This window comes from Peromyscus leucopus, chromosome 7, assembly GCF_004664715.2.
Source record: "Peromyscus leucopus breed LL Stock chromosome 7, UCI_PerLeu_2.1, whole genome shotgun sequence".
NCBI lineage: Eukaryota > Metazoa > Chordata > Mammalia > Rodentia > Cricetidae > Peromyscus > Peromyscus leucopus.
This window is the reverse complement of record NC_051069.1, coordinates 5335628-5353262: the sequence shown is the minus strand read 5'-3', so window position 1 is coordinate 5353262 and position 17635 is coordinate 5335628. Positions and strand designations below refer to the sequence as shown.

The following is a 17635-nucleotide window of genomic DNA, read 5'->3' as shown; positions in this document are numbered from 1 at the left end:
GAAAAATACAGGTAGATAATATCTCGCTTGTTCACAAACAAAACACACTCACCACACACGAATGCCTATGCACACGTAGATGCATCTTTAAGAATAGAAGTAGCTGTCTGTGTTGTTTTACGATATCCAGTTCTACCTGGATCCCAGGTATACAGAGTTCTATGAGTCCTGTCAATGGTTCCCAGTCTCCAATTATTGGGCATGTGTCCATTTCCTTACCAATGTAGAAAAAAATGGTAAGGAAATAGCTAAATCTCAATACTTCTCAGTGTGGAAATTTTACAAGTAGCTTTTCTGGCTCAAAAGCACACAGGCTTTCAGAGCTTTAAAAATGTATGCTATAAGTGTGTCTCAGAAAAACTGTAATGATTTAAGTGCCAGATCATAAATATTAAGGATAAAAGTACTACTTTTAGCATTTAAAGAATTAATGAGAATCAGTAGGAGACCCTAACGTAAGCATTAAAAAGCTTGAATAATTTCATGTTACCAGCTCTTAAATATGTAATACTGAAGTGTATGAAAAATGCCTAACATTTGAAAACAAAGGATAGGAAATGAAATCAAATAAAATTTAAAGAACAAATAAGCTAATATGCTTTTTTAAGCTCTTAACTCCATCTTATAAAAGATGTATTAAAAAGTATGCTCCATATACTGTGAGGCATAAATTTAGACTTGTTCATCCTTCTGGAAAGGCAACTCTACAATATTCATGAGGAAAGTTTGAAAATGTATGTTCAGGCTTGTGGGGGGGATTAGCTCAGTGATGAAATATATATATATATATCTATATCACATTTTATATATGTATAAATATATAAAAACACACACTTTTTTCTATTTGTTTTTTTGAGGCAAGGTTTCTCTGTGTAGCTTTGGCTGTCCTAGAAATTGCTTTGTAGACCAGGTTGGCCTTGAGCTCAGAGATTCCACTTGTCTCTGCTTCCAGAATGCTGGGATTAAAGGGGTGTGCTACCATGCCTGGCTTAAACACACATATTTTTGATTAGTTGATTCTGTTGCCTTTTATTTTGAAGCTTTCCTGTTTCTTATAAAGATCTAAGTATCTACAATAGCAGTTAAAAGAACAGGAGAGAGCTGGGCAGGGTGGCGCCTTTAATCCCAGCACTTGGAGGCAGAGGCAGGCGGATCTCTGAGTTCGAGGCCAGCCTGGTCTGCAGATTGAGTTCCAGGACAGTCAGGGCTGCACAGAGAAACCCTGTCTTGAAAAACCAAACCAACCAAAATAAAAGAACAGGAGAAGAGAAAAGAAAAAAGATGGGAGTGAGAAGGAGGGAGAGGTGCCAGAGAGAGAACATGAGGGAGAGGTTCAGTCAGCCTGGACCGAGAAGCACCCGCACACAGTCCAATCCTAACTCTCTATGGTCCACCTAGGTGTAGACTAAACACACAGCTGGCTCCAGGATTACTAAGGTAAAGAGAAAGACCCTTCTAAATTCTAAGTCTCAGTGTGACAAAGGAAAAGTAAGTTGCTTGCAAATCTCTTTCTAGGAATTCACCCAAGTAAACAACTCAAGTTGTGGATAAAGACGAGGATTACATTACAGGGGGCTTTGTGATGGCCCCCAAATAAAAAACCAGCATGTCCGATGAAGGGGTGATGGCTAAAGGCAGAGTACAGCCACCTGGAAGACTTTCTGAATCACAAACGCCCACATTACAGAGGAGGGCTGGGGCTGAAGCCCAGGGCCGGAGCAATTGCTTCTCATGCTAGGTTCAGCCCCCAAAGGGCATCAATACAGTGAATGTAATTCAAAAGATTGTATATCACAATTAGAACATATCGTATGAAAGAATATTCTCAATGAAAAAAAGAAAAAGAAGGATCGTGAGAGCCAGTAGTAAGGGAGGTGTCTTTTGGACATGACAGGGCTGTAATACTCAGGAACTCATAGCAGCTGTGGTTGTCTGCACACGACCTGCACAATATCAAGCCAGGCAACTTTCTAGTGTGCAGTGGGAAGGGGTTCATGAGCTCCCATGCTCAACTGAGTCAGTTTTCTTTAAGGGTGTGGCTCCTGGCAGAGTCACCACACTCCAGAAGTATATGCACAACACAAACTAAAGTCAATGGGTTATTCAGTTTTAAAATATGAGGACCCTAAGTTGGGGGCAGAGAGTTGAGGGTGATCTGGAAGGAGCCAAGGTGAGGAGTTCAGTGAATATGACCAAATTGCACTGTATGAAATTCTCAACGAATTAACAAAGGTATCTTTAACACTAAAGAAAAGATTATACATCCTCCCCACAAACCTGTTGGTGCATCTCTCTGTGTGTAATAAAAACTCAAGAAAGTAGACTAAAACGTCTGTGTTTTATCTCTGTATAGGAGAGGTGTGGGCGGCACTTGAAAACCAAACCCCTGGCACGTGCCTTGAGCGCTAGCATTTCCTTGGCCAGGGACATCTCCCTCCCCTGAAATGTAAAGAGGCCTTGCAGCTACTCAGACAAAAACTTAGCCAAGGCTCTGGGGTCTGCACAGGTCTGTCCCCTTCCCAAGGACAAAAAAAGGCAGACTGCCCGCTGGGGTCCTGCAAGTCACCACGCTGCTGGCGTCTGTTACCTGCAGGAAGTTCTGGCTGGAGATGATGAGGGCCAGCTGAGCACTGAGGTCTTCTGCTTGAGCTTGGCTCCCTCTCACCCCCTGCACGAGCTGAGGGATGTGATCGGCCACTGCCTGCAAGAAGCAAGAAAACGGGGACTGAGCACCAGTGTACATGTGGGCATCTCTCCTGTTTTTCTGTTCCAGCCAGTACATAGTATTTCTCAAATGAGAAAGCCAGAAACAGGGGAGAGCGGGGCCATACTTGGCAAAGCAGAACTACCGTCTGACAATCACCTCCAGGGGTGTCTTAGGAACCGTCCAGATCATCTGCTTGTGCTCTTCCTAATTATCCCTGATGGAGCAGGCTTCAGAGGTCTTAGGACCCCCACTGGAAAAGGTATGGGTGAAGGTGCCCAGTGCATTTTGGCCTAGGGTCCATACTCCACCGGCCAGCCAGAGCGTAAAAATACTTAAAAATACCCCCATGGACAAGTGCCCAGGTCCTTTCCAGTGCTGATTCCAGAAACATGGTCCATTTTCCCTCTCAACTAAGTCTGTTGTTTGGCATCCCTCTTATTTCCTGGCAGGGATGCTTGGAGATCTAATAGCTTCAGTTCTTTTAGCAAAGAGGGAGAGAAGGCTGACTCTGCAACAGGTTCCCAGACGTGAGCGGCTTGTGGCCCCATTGGAAGGAGAAGGCCACTTTCCTACCCTGCTGGCAGCTGCATGGTGCAAGAAAGAACTCTCCTGGTTGAGCAGAGGCCTCACCCTCAGCAAGCTCTTCTCCTTCCACAGATCCTAAGCACAAAGGACCTCAGACCCTCGTGCACTAAAGATGCTCTCTCTTCCCCCTATAACACAGTCAACTCTAAGAGGGGACCTCGGAAAAATCAGAATCAGGAATAGTGAGCTCCAGGCAATTCTTCCCCAGCAGGGCGGCCATTTCAGAAGTAGAACTGAGTTCCCTCAGAAGCATGGCCACAGCTGAAGAAGTGGCATTTCCCTCCAGATGGCTTACTTTTTTAGAGATTTGGAGGAAAAGTCAGAAAGGGTTAACTGTGAGAACACTGGCACAGTCAGACATGCCTGCCTCTGCCTCCACTGCCAACACTCTCAGGAGACTCCAGCAGGATGCCCCGTCACGGGTGGACAATGGCTTTGCAAGAGGATATGTGTGGTACCCATCAAAGGTGTCCTGGGAGAGCCAACCCTCTTGGTGGAAAGAGAGAGTGTCTGTGGTGAGCTGGCCTCAACACAACACCAATGCCCCATCCCAGAAAAACAGAGACAAACAAGCAGCGGGCACAGAAAGCACCAGAACGTGAGGCCACAGAAGGCGATCGGACAAAGCAGACCCCCCCCACACACACACACCCATGAGGAGAAAGCAGGAAGCCAACCCACTGCAGTGCATAGAGACTGGATTTGACCAGCCTCCCAGAGGGGAAGAGACTCTGGAAAGCCAAGGACTCATTTCAATTTCTATTTCAAAGCTCTGAAATGGCCTCATCGATTCTCTTTATTTAATTCAGTCTCTTAAAAATGATGTGGATAAAGGAAAGATAACGCTGGAAAAAAGACACTCCTTCCAAACATAGGCAATCCACTTAATGGACAAAAACCAGACGTGTGTACACCTGGAGCATGGAGCCACTGCAAACCGGATTAGGAGCCTGGAAGACCTGCCTTAAGTGAATTACCAGGGCATGTGGAGATCTAATGCTATCAGTAATATGCTGCAGACCTGGCCCTTGGCGCACGGAGAGCTTACCTTGCAGCTCTGGACCAGTTGCTGCTGGGCTGAGGGGTTCTTGTTGGAGACAGCTGCATTCTGGGAGGCTGCGATGGTCTGCGTGGCAGCAGCTGCAGCCTGCTTGGCTGCAACCTGCAGAGGACAGTGACACAGATCAGTTCAAGATCGCTCTTGCAAAGTCATATGCTCTACATGGAGCACTCACTATGTCTTCAAGGCCACCGATGATCTCAACCTTCTTGTTCTTCACTGCCTGCCCTGGGTCTGCACTCCCGGATGAAGTGGTAAAGGCCGGAAGGCAGGAAAAGCTCACCTCCTCTGCTTTTTGTGAAAGACTGGCTTGATCTTTTGCAAGTCTTACACTGGCCACCGCAGGTGTCTGTAAATTCATGAGCACAACAGCCCTGGCACATCCAGAAGACATTATTTCACAGCAAGCCTCCCCAACCTCTGGCCCTTCAATGTTTCCACCCTGATGTTCCCCACGCCTTGCAAATGATGAAGCCAGTCAGTCAACTCCTCAGCATGGAGCAAGAGGCACGTGAAACCCCACACCTAGCCACGGAGCTATTGGCAGCTGATGGCCAATGGGAAAAGAAGAGTCAGCTTTCTTCTGTGTGTAGCTCATCATGTGCTGCCTATGCCCCCTGGATGGAGCCTATGCCCACGCACATACAAGCAGCATGATTTGGACTGGGTGAGTTATTATTATTAGAGGAAGGAGGAGGAGGAAGCGGAGGTGCTGGGCAGCTTCCAGTGGCATGACATTAGGAAGGGGATAGAGAGAAATGGTCCAGGAGTTGGATCTGGAGAGTGCAACGTGTATATGATCTAACTACATTCATGTACAAAGTTACCAAAGAAGAAGTGGAAATTTAAAATACAAAAGATGAGAGACAACTGCAATGCCAGAATGACATTGGCAAGCAGCACCAAGTCTTGATGCTCCAGGGAAAGAAAATCTCCCCATGAAGCACAGGCTGCTCTTGACGTCAATGGAGGTGTCCATGTCCCTCCTCTCACAGCGCCCAGACCTCAGCTCACACTGACACACCCCCCTGAGGGAATTAAACCAGTTCTAGCTTTCGTCTCCTTCCAATGAGGAGGCTAGTTGTCTTCCAGAGCCCAGCAGACTGCCTATGGAGGGGCTCTTCATTAGACAGCCAGGTGACTTGGCCTCCGTCCCTCCCCATTTTAGATTGAGCGTCTCCTATAAACATCCACGTAAAGACATGTTTTTCTTAGGTCGTTTTTGCCTATTATTTCCAACTCTTTAATTGGAATGAATATTCTGAAAAGAAATGACAAAACAGTTTGGTCTCCCTCCTTCTCAGTCTCACCCTGTTCCCTAGCACCAGTCTAAAGTTCTCAACAGGAAGCCTAGGAAAAGTCCCTGCTTCCAACAGAATAGGAACTTTGCATGACTGGTCTGCTGAATGTATCCTTTAATGCTGGGAAAAAAGAACCCCAATCTTCTTGTGAAAAGACTGCATTCTATTTCTGAATGTTGAACTCTGAACCTGAGCCTTTGGCAGCTATGAACTAAAGCAATTTTTCAAATTGTGTCAATTCTTTTAAAGTACCCAAACGATCTGACACTGCTCACTTGGACTTGGCATTCTTTATATAGGCATCATTTTGGTGATTTGATTTTTTTTTTCCAGGTAACTCTTTACAATCACATATGGCACCCTAAAAGCCAGCCCCTTTCCTGACCTCCAGCCGGTTGACAATTTTTTTCTTAATAGCATTCTGTGCAGCAGCGTTGGTGGCTACTCGGAGACCTTCGGCAGCTTCTCTCAGCCTTTGTTGCTGGTCTTCATTCTCGGGTTGGCTGCAGCCCCCTGCAAAGGTGGAAACAGACATTTCAAGTACCCCAGGGGCAGGAGGCTACAGTTGCTAAATTAGCATGCCTTTAATTTCACTTCTAACTAAGAACGCATAGTATTTGGAATAGAAAGCTGTAAGCTAGGATATATAGCTGTGTACCACCAGACTGTGTTGCTGGGACAGAACCCACAGCCTCCTGGATGTTACATTCTCTATAAACACCATCTTTATACTAAAGATCAAACCTCATGGCTCTACAATCCAATTGTAAGAAGTAACACTGTAAGTCTCTTTTAGTTACAATTTCAAAACCTCAAGGCTTCAAAGACATGGCATTATCAAAAAATAATCCTGTATATTTTATATAATTGTTATCAAATAATAATACCACATTAGTATATATGTTTTATATTTATGTATCAGCTAAAATTTAAGTAAAAAGAAATATATTTTCTTTTATTTTGGAGTTTAGTTTTACAAATCTTGTAAGATAAAGGCTCTGGAAATCTTCTTCCAAGGAGGAAGAACAGTTGTGTGGGTATCATTTACTCAACAACAACAACACAAAACAAAACCGAAAACACTCCCTTTTTGCTGATTTGAATTACTACTATGTCAAACACTGAAAGGTCAATACGAACAAAAAAAAGAGTCCATCTCACTGTAGGAGAAAATAGAATGGTCTTTATCAGAGAAGGATGGAGGGAGGGACAGACAGACATAGGATGGATAACAGTGAGCCGCTTCAGGGTATAGCTGGGAGTGACCTCTTCAGTTCTGGAGCTCAGAGTGCGAGCTGTGGCTGAGAACAACTAACTCCACACGGTAAAACAGCACAGAGTGAATGTTCAAAGTGATGGACAGCGGTGTACGCTATTATGAGTCAATTTCAATTTTTGATCTGAAGAAGTAGGCTCTGATAAATCTCTCCCCATCAGATATGAGAACAATGTGTAAGTAAAAGTCTTTCTCAAGGAAGACTTGATCCTAACTGGTATGACAGATCTTGATGGTTCATGTCTTCACATCACTGCTGGAACATTTCAAGGCAAAAGTAAACATGGAAAGTGAAGATTCCATTGGAAAAACAAGGGCTTGGATGGAGCATGATGAGAGGGGGCGGGGAGGCCATAGGGGTATGTATGTCCTACAAAAAGACCCCCAAGGAAAGCTCCCTAAAGGCCACACAAAGAAATCATGTCTTCAGAGAGTAGTCTGGGAGAACTGAGAAAAACAGCTGGTACCCAACTGTACTCAGGCTGGCAGAAGAGCGTGGTAGGTACCCACGTAGCTGTCACCAGCATCCTTTGTGTAGGTCTACAGCCCTTGTACCATGGTACTTTGGCTGAGCCTGTCCTCAGAATCTTGTCAGTTTTAGTTAGATATGTACAATTCTGAAGTCATGAAAGGCTGAAGTTAATACAGGGGGAGGATACTCTTCTATTGCCTTTGAGACAAAATACGATGCCGAAATTTGATGGTCTACTTGATGAGATTTAGGATCACCATGGAAACAACCCTTTGGGCACGTGGGTGAAGGAGTTTTCGGACTGAGTTCATTGAGGTGGGAAGACTCACCCTGAGTGTGGGCAGCCCCATTCCATGGGGCTGGGGTCCCAGACTAAAAATGGAAAGGCAGCTGAGCACCAGCATTTACCTGCTCCATGACCAGGATGCGATGTGACCAGGCAGCAACTGCTTCTGCCACCATGAAGGGCTGTGTCCTCAAACTGTGAGCCAAAATAACCCCCTCCTCCCCTCGTCATTACTCTCGACAGGCTCTTTTGTCGCAGCAATGAGAAAATTCACGCTGCCGGCAGCGGTGGCTGTGCTTTGCCGTCTGGGCCTAGTCAGCACCTCTTTCTCATGTCCAACAACTCCTCTGCTATCCAAAGTGCGTTAACTGTTACAGAACCACTCAAGCATGCAACAAGAAGAAAACCACACTCCATCCTTCACCTTTGAAGGTGGGCTTCAAAGCCTAACACTCAACAGTGTTTGCATTTCAAGCCGAAAGACCAAATGCCTTTACCTTTGCAGCTTCCACCATGCGGGCTGTGGAGTCAGCCAAGAGCTTTGCAGCTGCGAGGAGCTTCTTGGAATTCTCCATGTCGATCTCAGCCTCTGCATCTGACCTCATGGCATTGACAAGATCGGACGTGGCCTGGGCCAGCACCCGGGCTTGGCGCACCATCTCACCTGGAGGACAGGACAGCAGGTATGGGCTGTTTATTTACTGTTCTGTCTGAGAATGATCTCAGCGGTCAGGAAGGGTTTTTTTTTGTTTGTTTGTTTGTTTTTTTAAAATTGTTATTTGTTTGAAACAGGGTTTCATGTTCAGCCTCTAACTCACTATACAGCCAAGGATCACCTAATCCTCTTGCCTCTACCTCCTTAGTGCCTTAGTGCTGGGATTACAGGCAAGCATCACCGTGCCTGGTTTATGAGGTGCTGGAGGCTGAACCCAAGGTTTTCTTGCAGGATAGCCAGACATTTTACCAAACTGCTACACCCCAGTTCCTGGCTTGGAGTTTTTGGTTTTTTTTTTAAAGACATGATTTCTTTGTGTTGTAGCTCTAGTTGTCCTGGAACTCACTCTGTAGACCAGGCTGGCCTAGAACTCACAGAGATCCGTCTGCTTCTGCCTTCCAAATGCTGGGATTACAGGTGTCTGCCATCATTGTCCGGTTCCCAGTTTGGAGCTTTTTATTACTGTTTGTCCTGGCTGTGCCTGAGACTTTATGAAAGTCTATTCCAACTTTCTTTCGGAAGTGGGAGGTCTTTTAAGATGCAACATTAAAAGTGAAACCACCCCAGAGAAAGGACTGGTTCCTCTCCACAACTTGTCTGAGGGGAGACAAGCTTTTATACATACAGACATGCTAAAATCAGCATGATGACCTCGATGGCATTGTGGGACAAGGGGAAAAAAATAAGACTCAAGTGGGAAAACGGATGAAACCCGAGCACTGTGGGTGGTGAACAGGGACATGCCCACAGATGCTTTGACAAACGTGTCACGAGTTAGAGAAGATGCTAGACACGGGAGGAAGTGGAAAGATGGGGCTCTGCTACCTCTGCAACATAAAAAAAAAAAGAGTAAAGCTAGAACTATTCTAAAATAAAAGGTTTCCATAAAATAACAAGCCCCAAATGAGAAGAGCATCAGCAGAAAATCCAATGTACTCGGCATTCCCGGTTACTTAGTATCTTAAGAAGCATGTAAAAGGGTACAAGATAATTTTCTCAACAACTACCAAACACTTGCCGGGCCAGTGGTACACACTTGGAATCCCAGGCCATCGCAGGCCAGCACAGAGTATCACATGTTCAAGGCTAGTGGTCCTGACTACAGAGGAGAGTCTGTCTGTAAATGCTAGCCAAACAAAAGGACCACCTCTCGGAACTCGTTATAGAGCATGGTCGGACACTGGCAAAGCAAGAGGCAGAGGACCTGTTACAGACAGTTGGTAAGATTGCAAATCCTTTTTAGAAGAAATTTCATTAAGAAGTTTAAATTTCAAAAATCCATGAATCTGTTAGCTGGGCAATTCCACAGACAGGCACTACGGCCACATATAGAACTGAAAGCCAGGGAAGACACATTTTTAAGAAGGCTCTATGTAGGAACATTTTTATAAGAGCAAAACAAACTTGGAAACTACATGTCTATTAACAGACACGCACTCAGAGGGCCGGAGGCTAAGCTCAGTGGTGGAGTGCTTGCCCAGCATGCAGCCAGAGCCCTCCCTGGGTTTGATCCCTAGCACTGAGAAAAAAAAGATAACTGGTTAAGTGTATGATGACGTCTCCAAAGTGGAATGCTATCCTGTCATTAAAAAACAAATACGAACGTATAGGTATATATGGAAAAATTCATAGTATGCATAACATAATTATATTTATATAAGCTGTGAAGGGCCTCCATCTGTCTCTCTATACACATCCTTTAAAGGTAGAGATGTTCTAGGAACTGTGAGGTGATGGGTACGCTAACTTGTTTACTATAGCAGCCATTTTACCATGTATCAGTTCAAAAATCAAGCGGTCAGTTCTGGGGATCAAGAGGGCACAGTGACCTGGTGAATTCAGAGCAGGTGACTTTTCAACAGGCTGAAAAGGTATACGGCATGTGTAATTTAATTTACAGCATGATTATAGTATATTAACATGCTCCACCTTACACCTCACCAGGAAATGCTACCAAGGAGCATGGTCTAGACCCTTCCTTCAGACCCAACAGCTATCTACAGTCCCTCCTGGTTCTCTAAAGTGGCCTTGGGGGTAGGGGTAGGGGTGGGGCAGGGACAGGACACAAGGACGACTTCTAGTGGATCGATACATGTTCCTGATTCCTTGGGTGGCTGCTTTGACTTGACCAACTATATCCTGCATATGGGATAAAAGGACTTATTAATACTGTAAACTCAACAACAAAAATGCTGATAAGGTTTTTAAAATGCTGCGGCTCTGGAAGAGGTTGTCGGAACTCCTGGATCTTTGTGCTGCTGCGCGCAATTTTGGACTAAGGAAGATGAACTATTGTTCTTGCCAGTTCCTCCAGAGGGACTGTCACCACGAGGAAACCCCACACCTATCCAGTCCCCTCCTCTTCCCAAACCAGTGCCTCACCAGCATCACCCATGGAACTGAAGATGCTCTCGGTGACGCACATGATGGTGTCGGTGGCCTGGTCGTAACGGCCGATGGGCTCGCCGCGGCTGGCAAACTGCCGCACGTGCTGCAGGAGGTCGTGCAGGGCCTGGCTGACCACGCTGGCCGCCGCGCTGACCTGCTTCAGAAGCTCACTGTCGCCAGTGGCTGCCTGGCAGGCACGGACACAGTTTTCCACAGAGCGGTCCACCAGCTTCCCAGCCTCTATCAGTTGCTCCTGACACACAGGAGAGCTGATGGTGGGACTCACGACCTGGGAAGATACAGGAAGGTTTGCTGCAGTGGATGTTCCTGGTGTCCCGGAATGCCCAGCATCTCCTGCAGGTCCCTCTGACCCTCACTTAGCATCCATACAAGGGACTCAACTCATCCAATGGGGTAACCCCCACACTATGACACTTCCTTTGTGATTTGAGAAATCCTGCTAATTAGTCACGTGCGGCAGTCCTCATTACCCAGCACTTAAATAAGGACAAAGTCCTGATATTTACCAATTATATGCTTTTCCTCTTAGTGAATTTTCTAGGCTGAGATAAGGCAACTGACTACCTAAAAGAATTGCGTGTATTTTTCAGAGGCCATCTAAAACTCCGCCTGTGTTTCCTCAAAGACTAGGGAAAGTCTGTCAGTTATCTGTGGACTCCAGGGCCAGCAGGAGCCTCACTAAGAATGCCTTTGAATGCTCCAAATCCTGTCCCAGGTGGGAAACGCCACCCTTTCAATCACAGATCTACACGGCAGGAGATGGAAAGTCCAGAAGCAGAAGCCCATCCTCAGAGAAGCAGACATGCATGATGGAATGGAAGGACACCTGGAGTCAGGCAGGTCTGAGTCATAACCCCAGTTCTGCTGCTTGTTTCCATGACTGAAAGCCCCTCACTCACACCGAGTCATCTCAGGCTCCTCATCAGTAGATGAAGGCAAATGGTGCTCAGTGTGCAAGATTGCTGGGCAAACCCAATCACATGATTCTGGCACAATGAACGCACCCTGGAGCCATTCACAGCAGGGACGACTAGGCCTCCCCAAGAAGTGTGGGTTCAGTATGAACCCCTGTGGTACCCATTGCAAAGCCTCTTTGATGCACTGGAAATAAGATGCATTGAGAGGCCCAAAGGGAGACACAGCAATGTGCATCTAACAACAGGTGAGGCAACAATAAAAACAGAATCAGACAGCTTATACTAAACTCCTAGCATGGCTGGCTGGGTGTGGTGGTGCACAACTTTGATTCCCACACTTGGGAAGCAGAAGCAGAGACAGATCTCTGTTAGTTCAAGGCCAGCCTGGTCTCCACAGAGAGTTCCAAGAGAACCATGCTACATAGTGAGAATCTTGTCTCAACCTCCAACCACTCCCATAAAAACCCAAACACTCCCCCCCGCCCAAAGAACTCAAACAAACAAAAATTCTATCATGTCCCTCCAAAGAAGCCATCTGAAGCAAGCTCCAGACCGAAGGCTACTTAATGATGGGTGGCAGGTCAGAGTGCATGGTGCTGTAGAAAGGGATGGCATGCCAGCTGGCTTACCTTGGCACACGCCACAAGCTGGGAGGTGGAGAGAGCACACTGGGTGGCTGCAGCGATCACCCTGTTCTGTAGGACGGTGTCTTCAGCCACCTGGGCCACATTCTTCGCCTTGAGCACCAACATGGCAGCCGCATTGGCAACAGCTTTCGCCAGACTCATTAAAACATCCTAAGAAAAGGGGACCAAAGCTACTCATTCATTTTTTTAAAATCACCCTTCAAACACTAAAACTGCGTGGAGTGCACCCAGACTTTCTATTAAAACTCCACTTGGTTTTTACCTTCATCCCTTCAATTTTTTCCCCCTTTATTTTGTGAAATGCCAGCTCATCCTCCAAAGAAACTAAGGAAAAAAGAAAACAAACAAACAAACAAACAAACAAACAAACAACCTTGTATCCAATAACCAAATCTGTCCCTGTAGATAATGAGTAGCACAGGTTTCCACATAAAACAGGTCAGGGGCTGGGGGAATGGCTCAGTCATTAAAATGCAAGCACCAGGACCTGAGGCTGGATCCCCAGTGCACACGTAAAAAGCCACAGGCAAAGTGCACACGCTTGAAATGTGCTGTCAGGACGGAGACAGGTAGATCCCTGGAGCTCGCTGGTCAGCCAGCCTACTCTAATCAGTGAGCGTCTTACCCAGAGACAGACTGTCTCAAAAAATAAGATGGAGAGTGACTGAGGGAGACATTTGACATTGAACTCTGGCACTCATGTGTACACATATGTGCATGTGTACCAGACAGACAGACACACACACACACACACACACACACACACACACAACACACACACGAGCACATATATAGATCCCCCAAAATACCACACACAAATTTCAACACGAAAATAAAACAGCTTAAAGAGGAAGGGTTTAACTGCTGATTCACATTCATGTTCTCCCACTGATTCTTGACTCTTGTACGTGTGATGGATGTGTGGCGTCAGGAGAAACTGAATACATATTCAGACACCACCAATACCACCTGCAGTAGGTAGGCATTAAATCATGACCTCCAAGTTGTCATGCCCCAGAGTAAGTTGAAAATTTATCTTTTGGACATCTAGCTTGTTATGATCCAAAAGTCAGCTGCTCCTCCGCCTCCAGAAAGCCACGTATAACACACACAGACAAATTGATAGCACCGAATCCTACAGTTGGAGAGCCAAAGACTGCTCTGAATATAACTTATTCTCAGTGTCTGGAACCTTCTGCATAGGGATTGGATTATGCAAAGTAGAAGAGAACTTGCATAAATAAACTAGTGGCAAGATGATGGGGAGTGTGTGTGTGTGTGGGGGTATGCTCTCAGTTGGATACTACTTGCCTAGCAGAGACAAAGCCCTGGGTGCCATGCCTATGAACCAGCTATGGTGGTGCCTTCCTGTAATCCCAGAATTTGGGAGGTGGAGCAGGGGACCCGAGGTTCAAGGTTGTCTTGAGCTAACCTGGTAGGCCAGCTTAGACCACATGAAACCCTATCTCAAAACAACAACAAGCTTATCTAGCAAAGGATGCCAGCGCTGCTGAGAACTTAGAGCTGTTTATGAAGGGCATCCTCCTGCAGGAGGGAGGATCCCTTGACAACAACTGCCAGGTCTGTCACCCATCTGTCCGACCTGAAGAGGAACCACGTTTACATTTAATTTACTTCAGTGTCGCAAATACTGAAAGCAGCTTATGTGATTTAGAAATGCTTTCCCAGCCACTGTTACTTGGAGCAAGCACGCCAAAGCTTTTCTCCAGAGGAGTGGTCAGAAGTCTTTAGTTATTCATCAGATAATGTTAATTAAAAAAAAAAAAAAAAAGAAAGCACGCTTGGTTCTAAACATCAAAGGTACCCATAGGGTCTTTACAATGAGAAACTATATTGGAAACGGTATCCAGCCTGTACAGTTTACACTGGTGACGAATACATGCGACCCAGGCAACTCTACAAAGCAGCAAAGAGCCTAAAGAAGCTGATTTTGGGGCCGGAGAGATGGCTCATTAGGGAAAAGACACTGGCTGTTACACCTGATGACCAGAGGTGGGTCTCTGGGAACCCTATGACTAAAGGAGACTCCCTAAGTCGTCTCTGACCTTCTCATGTATGCAGTGGTAAAGTGGTAAGTGCACGAGCATGCAAGCACGCACGCACGCACGCACGCACGCACACACACAAATGTAATAAAATGGAAAAAAAAGTTGATTTTAAAACAGACAAAAATAAAGTGGCCTTAAAGGAACCATTTACTGTGGCTGTTCATGAGTCTGTGACAGTGTCTGGGTGTGCAAGAAAAGGCCAGTGACACTTTCAGGAGTCAAGGGGCACTTGTCTGCTGCACAACTCTCAAAATTGTTCCCAATACATCTCTGTCCCCCCCCCCCCCCCCCATCGATCTTGGACATTTGTCTCTGAATTCAGGTTAAAAGCAATTTGGATGTCACAAATTACTAGCAAGACTTTTAAGCAAATCTTTCTGAGCCAATCAGAACATTACTTCATGGACTATGAATCCATCTGCTCACACTGGGACCAAGACTGGGTCACCCACAACCAGGATTGTCACAAAGGACTTTGTTTTGAGTCATTTAAAGAAATTCTGTTTCTAGTAATTTTTTCCAAAACAAACAGGAAAAGAACAGGATCCTGCAGTTAGAGCAGTTGACCAGGTTTTTGTCAAAGTTTTCAATCAGTCCACTATTGTGTAGCTTATGTGAAATAAATTCTTGTCAGCTCTGGGAACATGCAATACGTCAAGAACCCAAGAAAGGCTCCACCCTGGGACTCAAGACACAGAAAAACAGAGTGGACACCCAGTGTCAGGTGGACCCATGACTGCAGAGGCTGGGGAGATCATGTTACCATACTTGTCCTCACCTAAAGACTCCACTCTCCAGAGCATTCCACCTTGTCCCTGAACCTGCCTCCCTAGCAAGGCCAAAGAGAAACAAACAGGAGGCAGAGTCTGCATCTGAACATGGTGGACAACCCATCCAGGCAAGAGAGAGGATGCAAAGCTTCAGAAAACCACAGGGGCAAGCGGCATGCCTTCTGGGAAGCCACAGCATCTCCTCACCGCCCTCGACACCAGATAAAGTATTGCTTTTGGGTGTGCACACGAATGTGGAGACCAGAGCACAAGCTCAGGTACCATTCATTCCTCAGGAGCTATCTACCTTGTTTTTTGTTTCTTTGTTTTGAGATAGGGTCTTTCGGTGACTATAGGCTTGCCAATTTGGCTAGGCTGGCAGGCCAGTGAGTCCCAGGGGATCCTTCCATCTCCGTCTTCCTAGTCCTGACATTACAAATCCATACTACTGTGTACACCCAGGTTTAAACGTGAGAACCGAGGATTTAACTTGGGTCCTCATGCTTTCAAGGCAAGTACATTATTACCCAAACTGTATCCCCAATCCCCAGAAAGCAATACTTTTGAGGAAAGTAAATTGAGTGCTTAAAGGTAATGAAGCCTAGCAAGCTAGCAGCTGAATCTAATATCGACCAAATTCCTAAGAGTTATCTGCCTAGGAGAATTACCTGTACCAATATAAAATGTGAGCCCAGCACAAAGACAGTATGGAGATCTGAAAGGGAATCAGGATGGGGACAAAAGCAGGCATCATTGGGGTTTATTATGTGGTCTGCAGTGAATTCTGCACATGGTGAGGTGGCTCCTGGAAATCTCAGTTGAGAAATGACTTTCAGGAAGCTATTACCGGGACCCAGCCTCTACTGTGTGCTGAACTGCACCTCAGGACATGAATGGGTCCTGGGGTCCCAGAACCACAAGTACAGGGACAGGAAGGAGACACAGACACTACTATGAATGAAAGTGTAAGTTTCTCATCACACATATAATCATGATTTAGTTAGTCCATGTGACACATCCTGTCCCAGTAATTCTAGAGAAAATAGTATCCTGGCTAGTTTTATGTCAACTTGACACAAGCTAGAGTCATCTGAAGGGAGGGAACCTCAACTGAGAAAATGCTGCCCTAAGATCCAGCTGTAAGGTATTTTCTTAATTCGTGATTGATGGGGGAGGCCCAGCCCACGGTGGGTGGTGCTATCCCTGGGCTGGTGGTCCTGGGTTCTATAAGAAAGCAGGCTGAGCAATCCGGTAAGTATCATCCCTCCATGGCTTCTGCATCAGCTCCTGTCCTAGCTTCCTTCAGTGAAAGACTACAATGTGAAAATATAAGCTGAATAAATCTTTTCCTCCCTAAGTTGCTTTGGTCATGGTGTTTCATCATAGCAATAGTAACCCTAACTGAGACAAGTGGCACATAACCATCTATGAGGTAAAAAGCCAGAATGCCAGGGAAAGCTGAGAGGAAGCTGTTTAATCTCTTTCTAGAAAATATGTCAGTAACCAATGAAGAGGAGGTCAAAGGGAATGTGGCCAAAAATGCATCCTCTTGCATTGTGGGAAGGATGTATTTAAGGTATCAACAGGTTGATAAAAAGATTTTTTTTTTGTTTCCAGGCTGGACTGATGGATCAGTGGTTAAGAGCACTGGCTGCTCTTCCAGAGGTTCTGAGTTCAATTCCCAGCAACTACATAGTAGTTCACAATTGTCTATAATTGGATGTGATGCCCTTTTCTGGAGTACAGATGTTCATGAAGACAGAGCATGTACATACATGCATAAATCTTTTTTTAAAAGATGTTATTTTTCTGAATTTGGTGATATGTATAGTGTCAGTTCTTATACATTTGAAATTTTGTGATTTCTGATTTCTAAATCGGTGTTTCACATATAGTTATATATTTCATTATGATATAATAATTTAGAAAACAGTTTCTAAAAAGTAAAGCCAGAGTTGGGGATATAGCTCAGATGGTAGAGTGCTTGCCTCTCATGCATGAATGGAACATCTTGTGTTCCATTTCCAGGACCACATAAGCAAGCCATGGTGGCGCATGCCTGTAATCACAGAATGTAGATGACAGCGGGAAGGCCAGAATTTCAAAGTCAACCTCAGATCCATAGTGAGCCTGGAGATAGCTGAGGCAACCTGAGACCACACAGCCAAAAGTGAAATAAAAGGGGTTGAAAACCAGCTCAGTGGTTAAGAGCGCTTGCTGCTGTTGCAGAGGACTTGAGTTCAGTTCTCACCACAGATTTTGGGTCACTCAAAACTGACTGTAACTCTACCTGCAGGGGATGTGACACCTTCTTCTGGCCTCTTGAGGGACCCTCATACACATGCACGTGTACACAGAGACACACGTTCACATGAATGAGAGAAATACAAAAGTAAAAAGTCAAGGCCAGTGAAATTCAAT

General features: G+C 45.6%; 1 protein-coding gene across 1 annotated transcript in view; it reads right to left on the bottom strand.

The window, feature by feature from the left end:
* The window catches only part of Tln2 (talin 2), a 427714-nt gene that overhangs the window by 121607 nt on the left and 288472 nt on the right, over positions 1–17635 (bottom strand). Inside the window, exons 20-25 of the mRNA XM_028864471.2 lie at positions 12358–12525; positions 10785–11079; positions 8172–8351; positions 6039–6166; positions 4341–4454; positions 2588–2701 (exon numbers count right to left, since the gene is read on the bottom strand). Of these exons, the coding sequence (XP_028720304.1) occupies positions 2588–2701; positions 4341–4454; positions 6039–6166; positions 8172–8351; positions 10785–11079; positions 12358–12525 (999 nt within the window). The remainder of the gene's footprint in view (positions 1–2587; positions 2702–4340; positions 4455–6038; positions 6167–8171; positions 8352–10784; positions 11080–12357; positions 12526–17635) is intronic.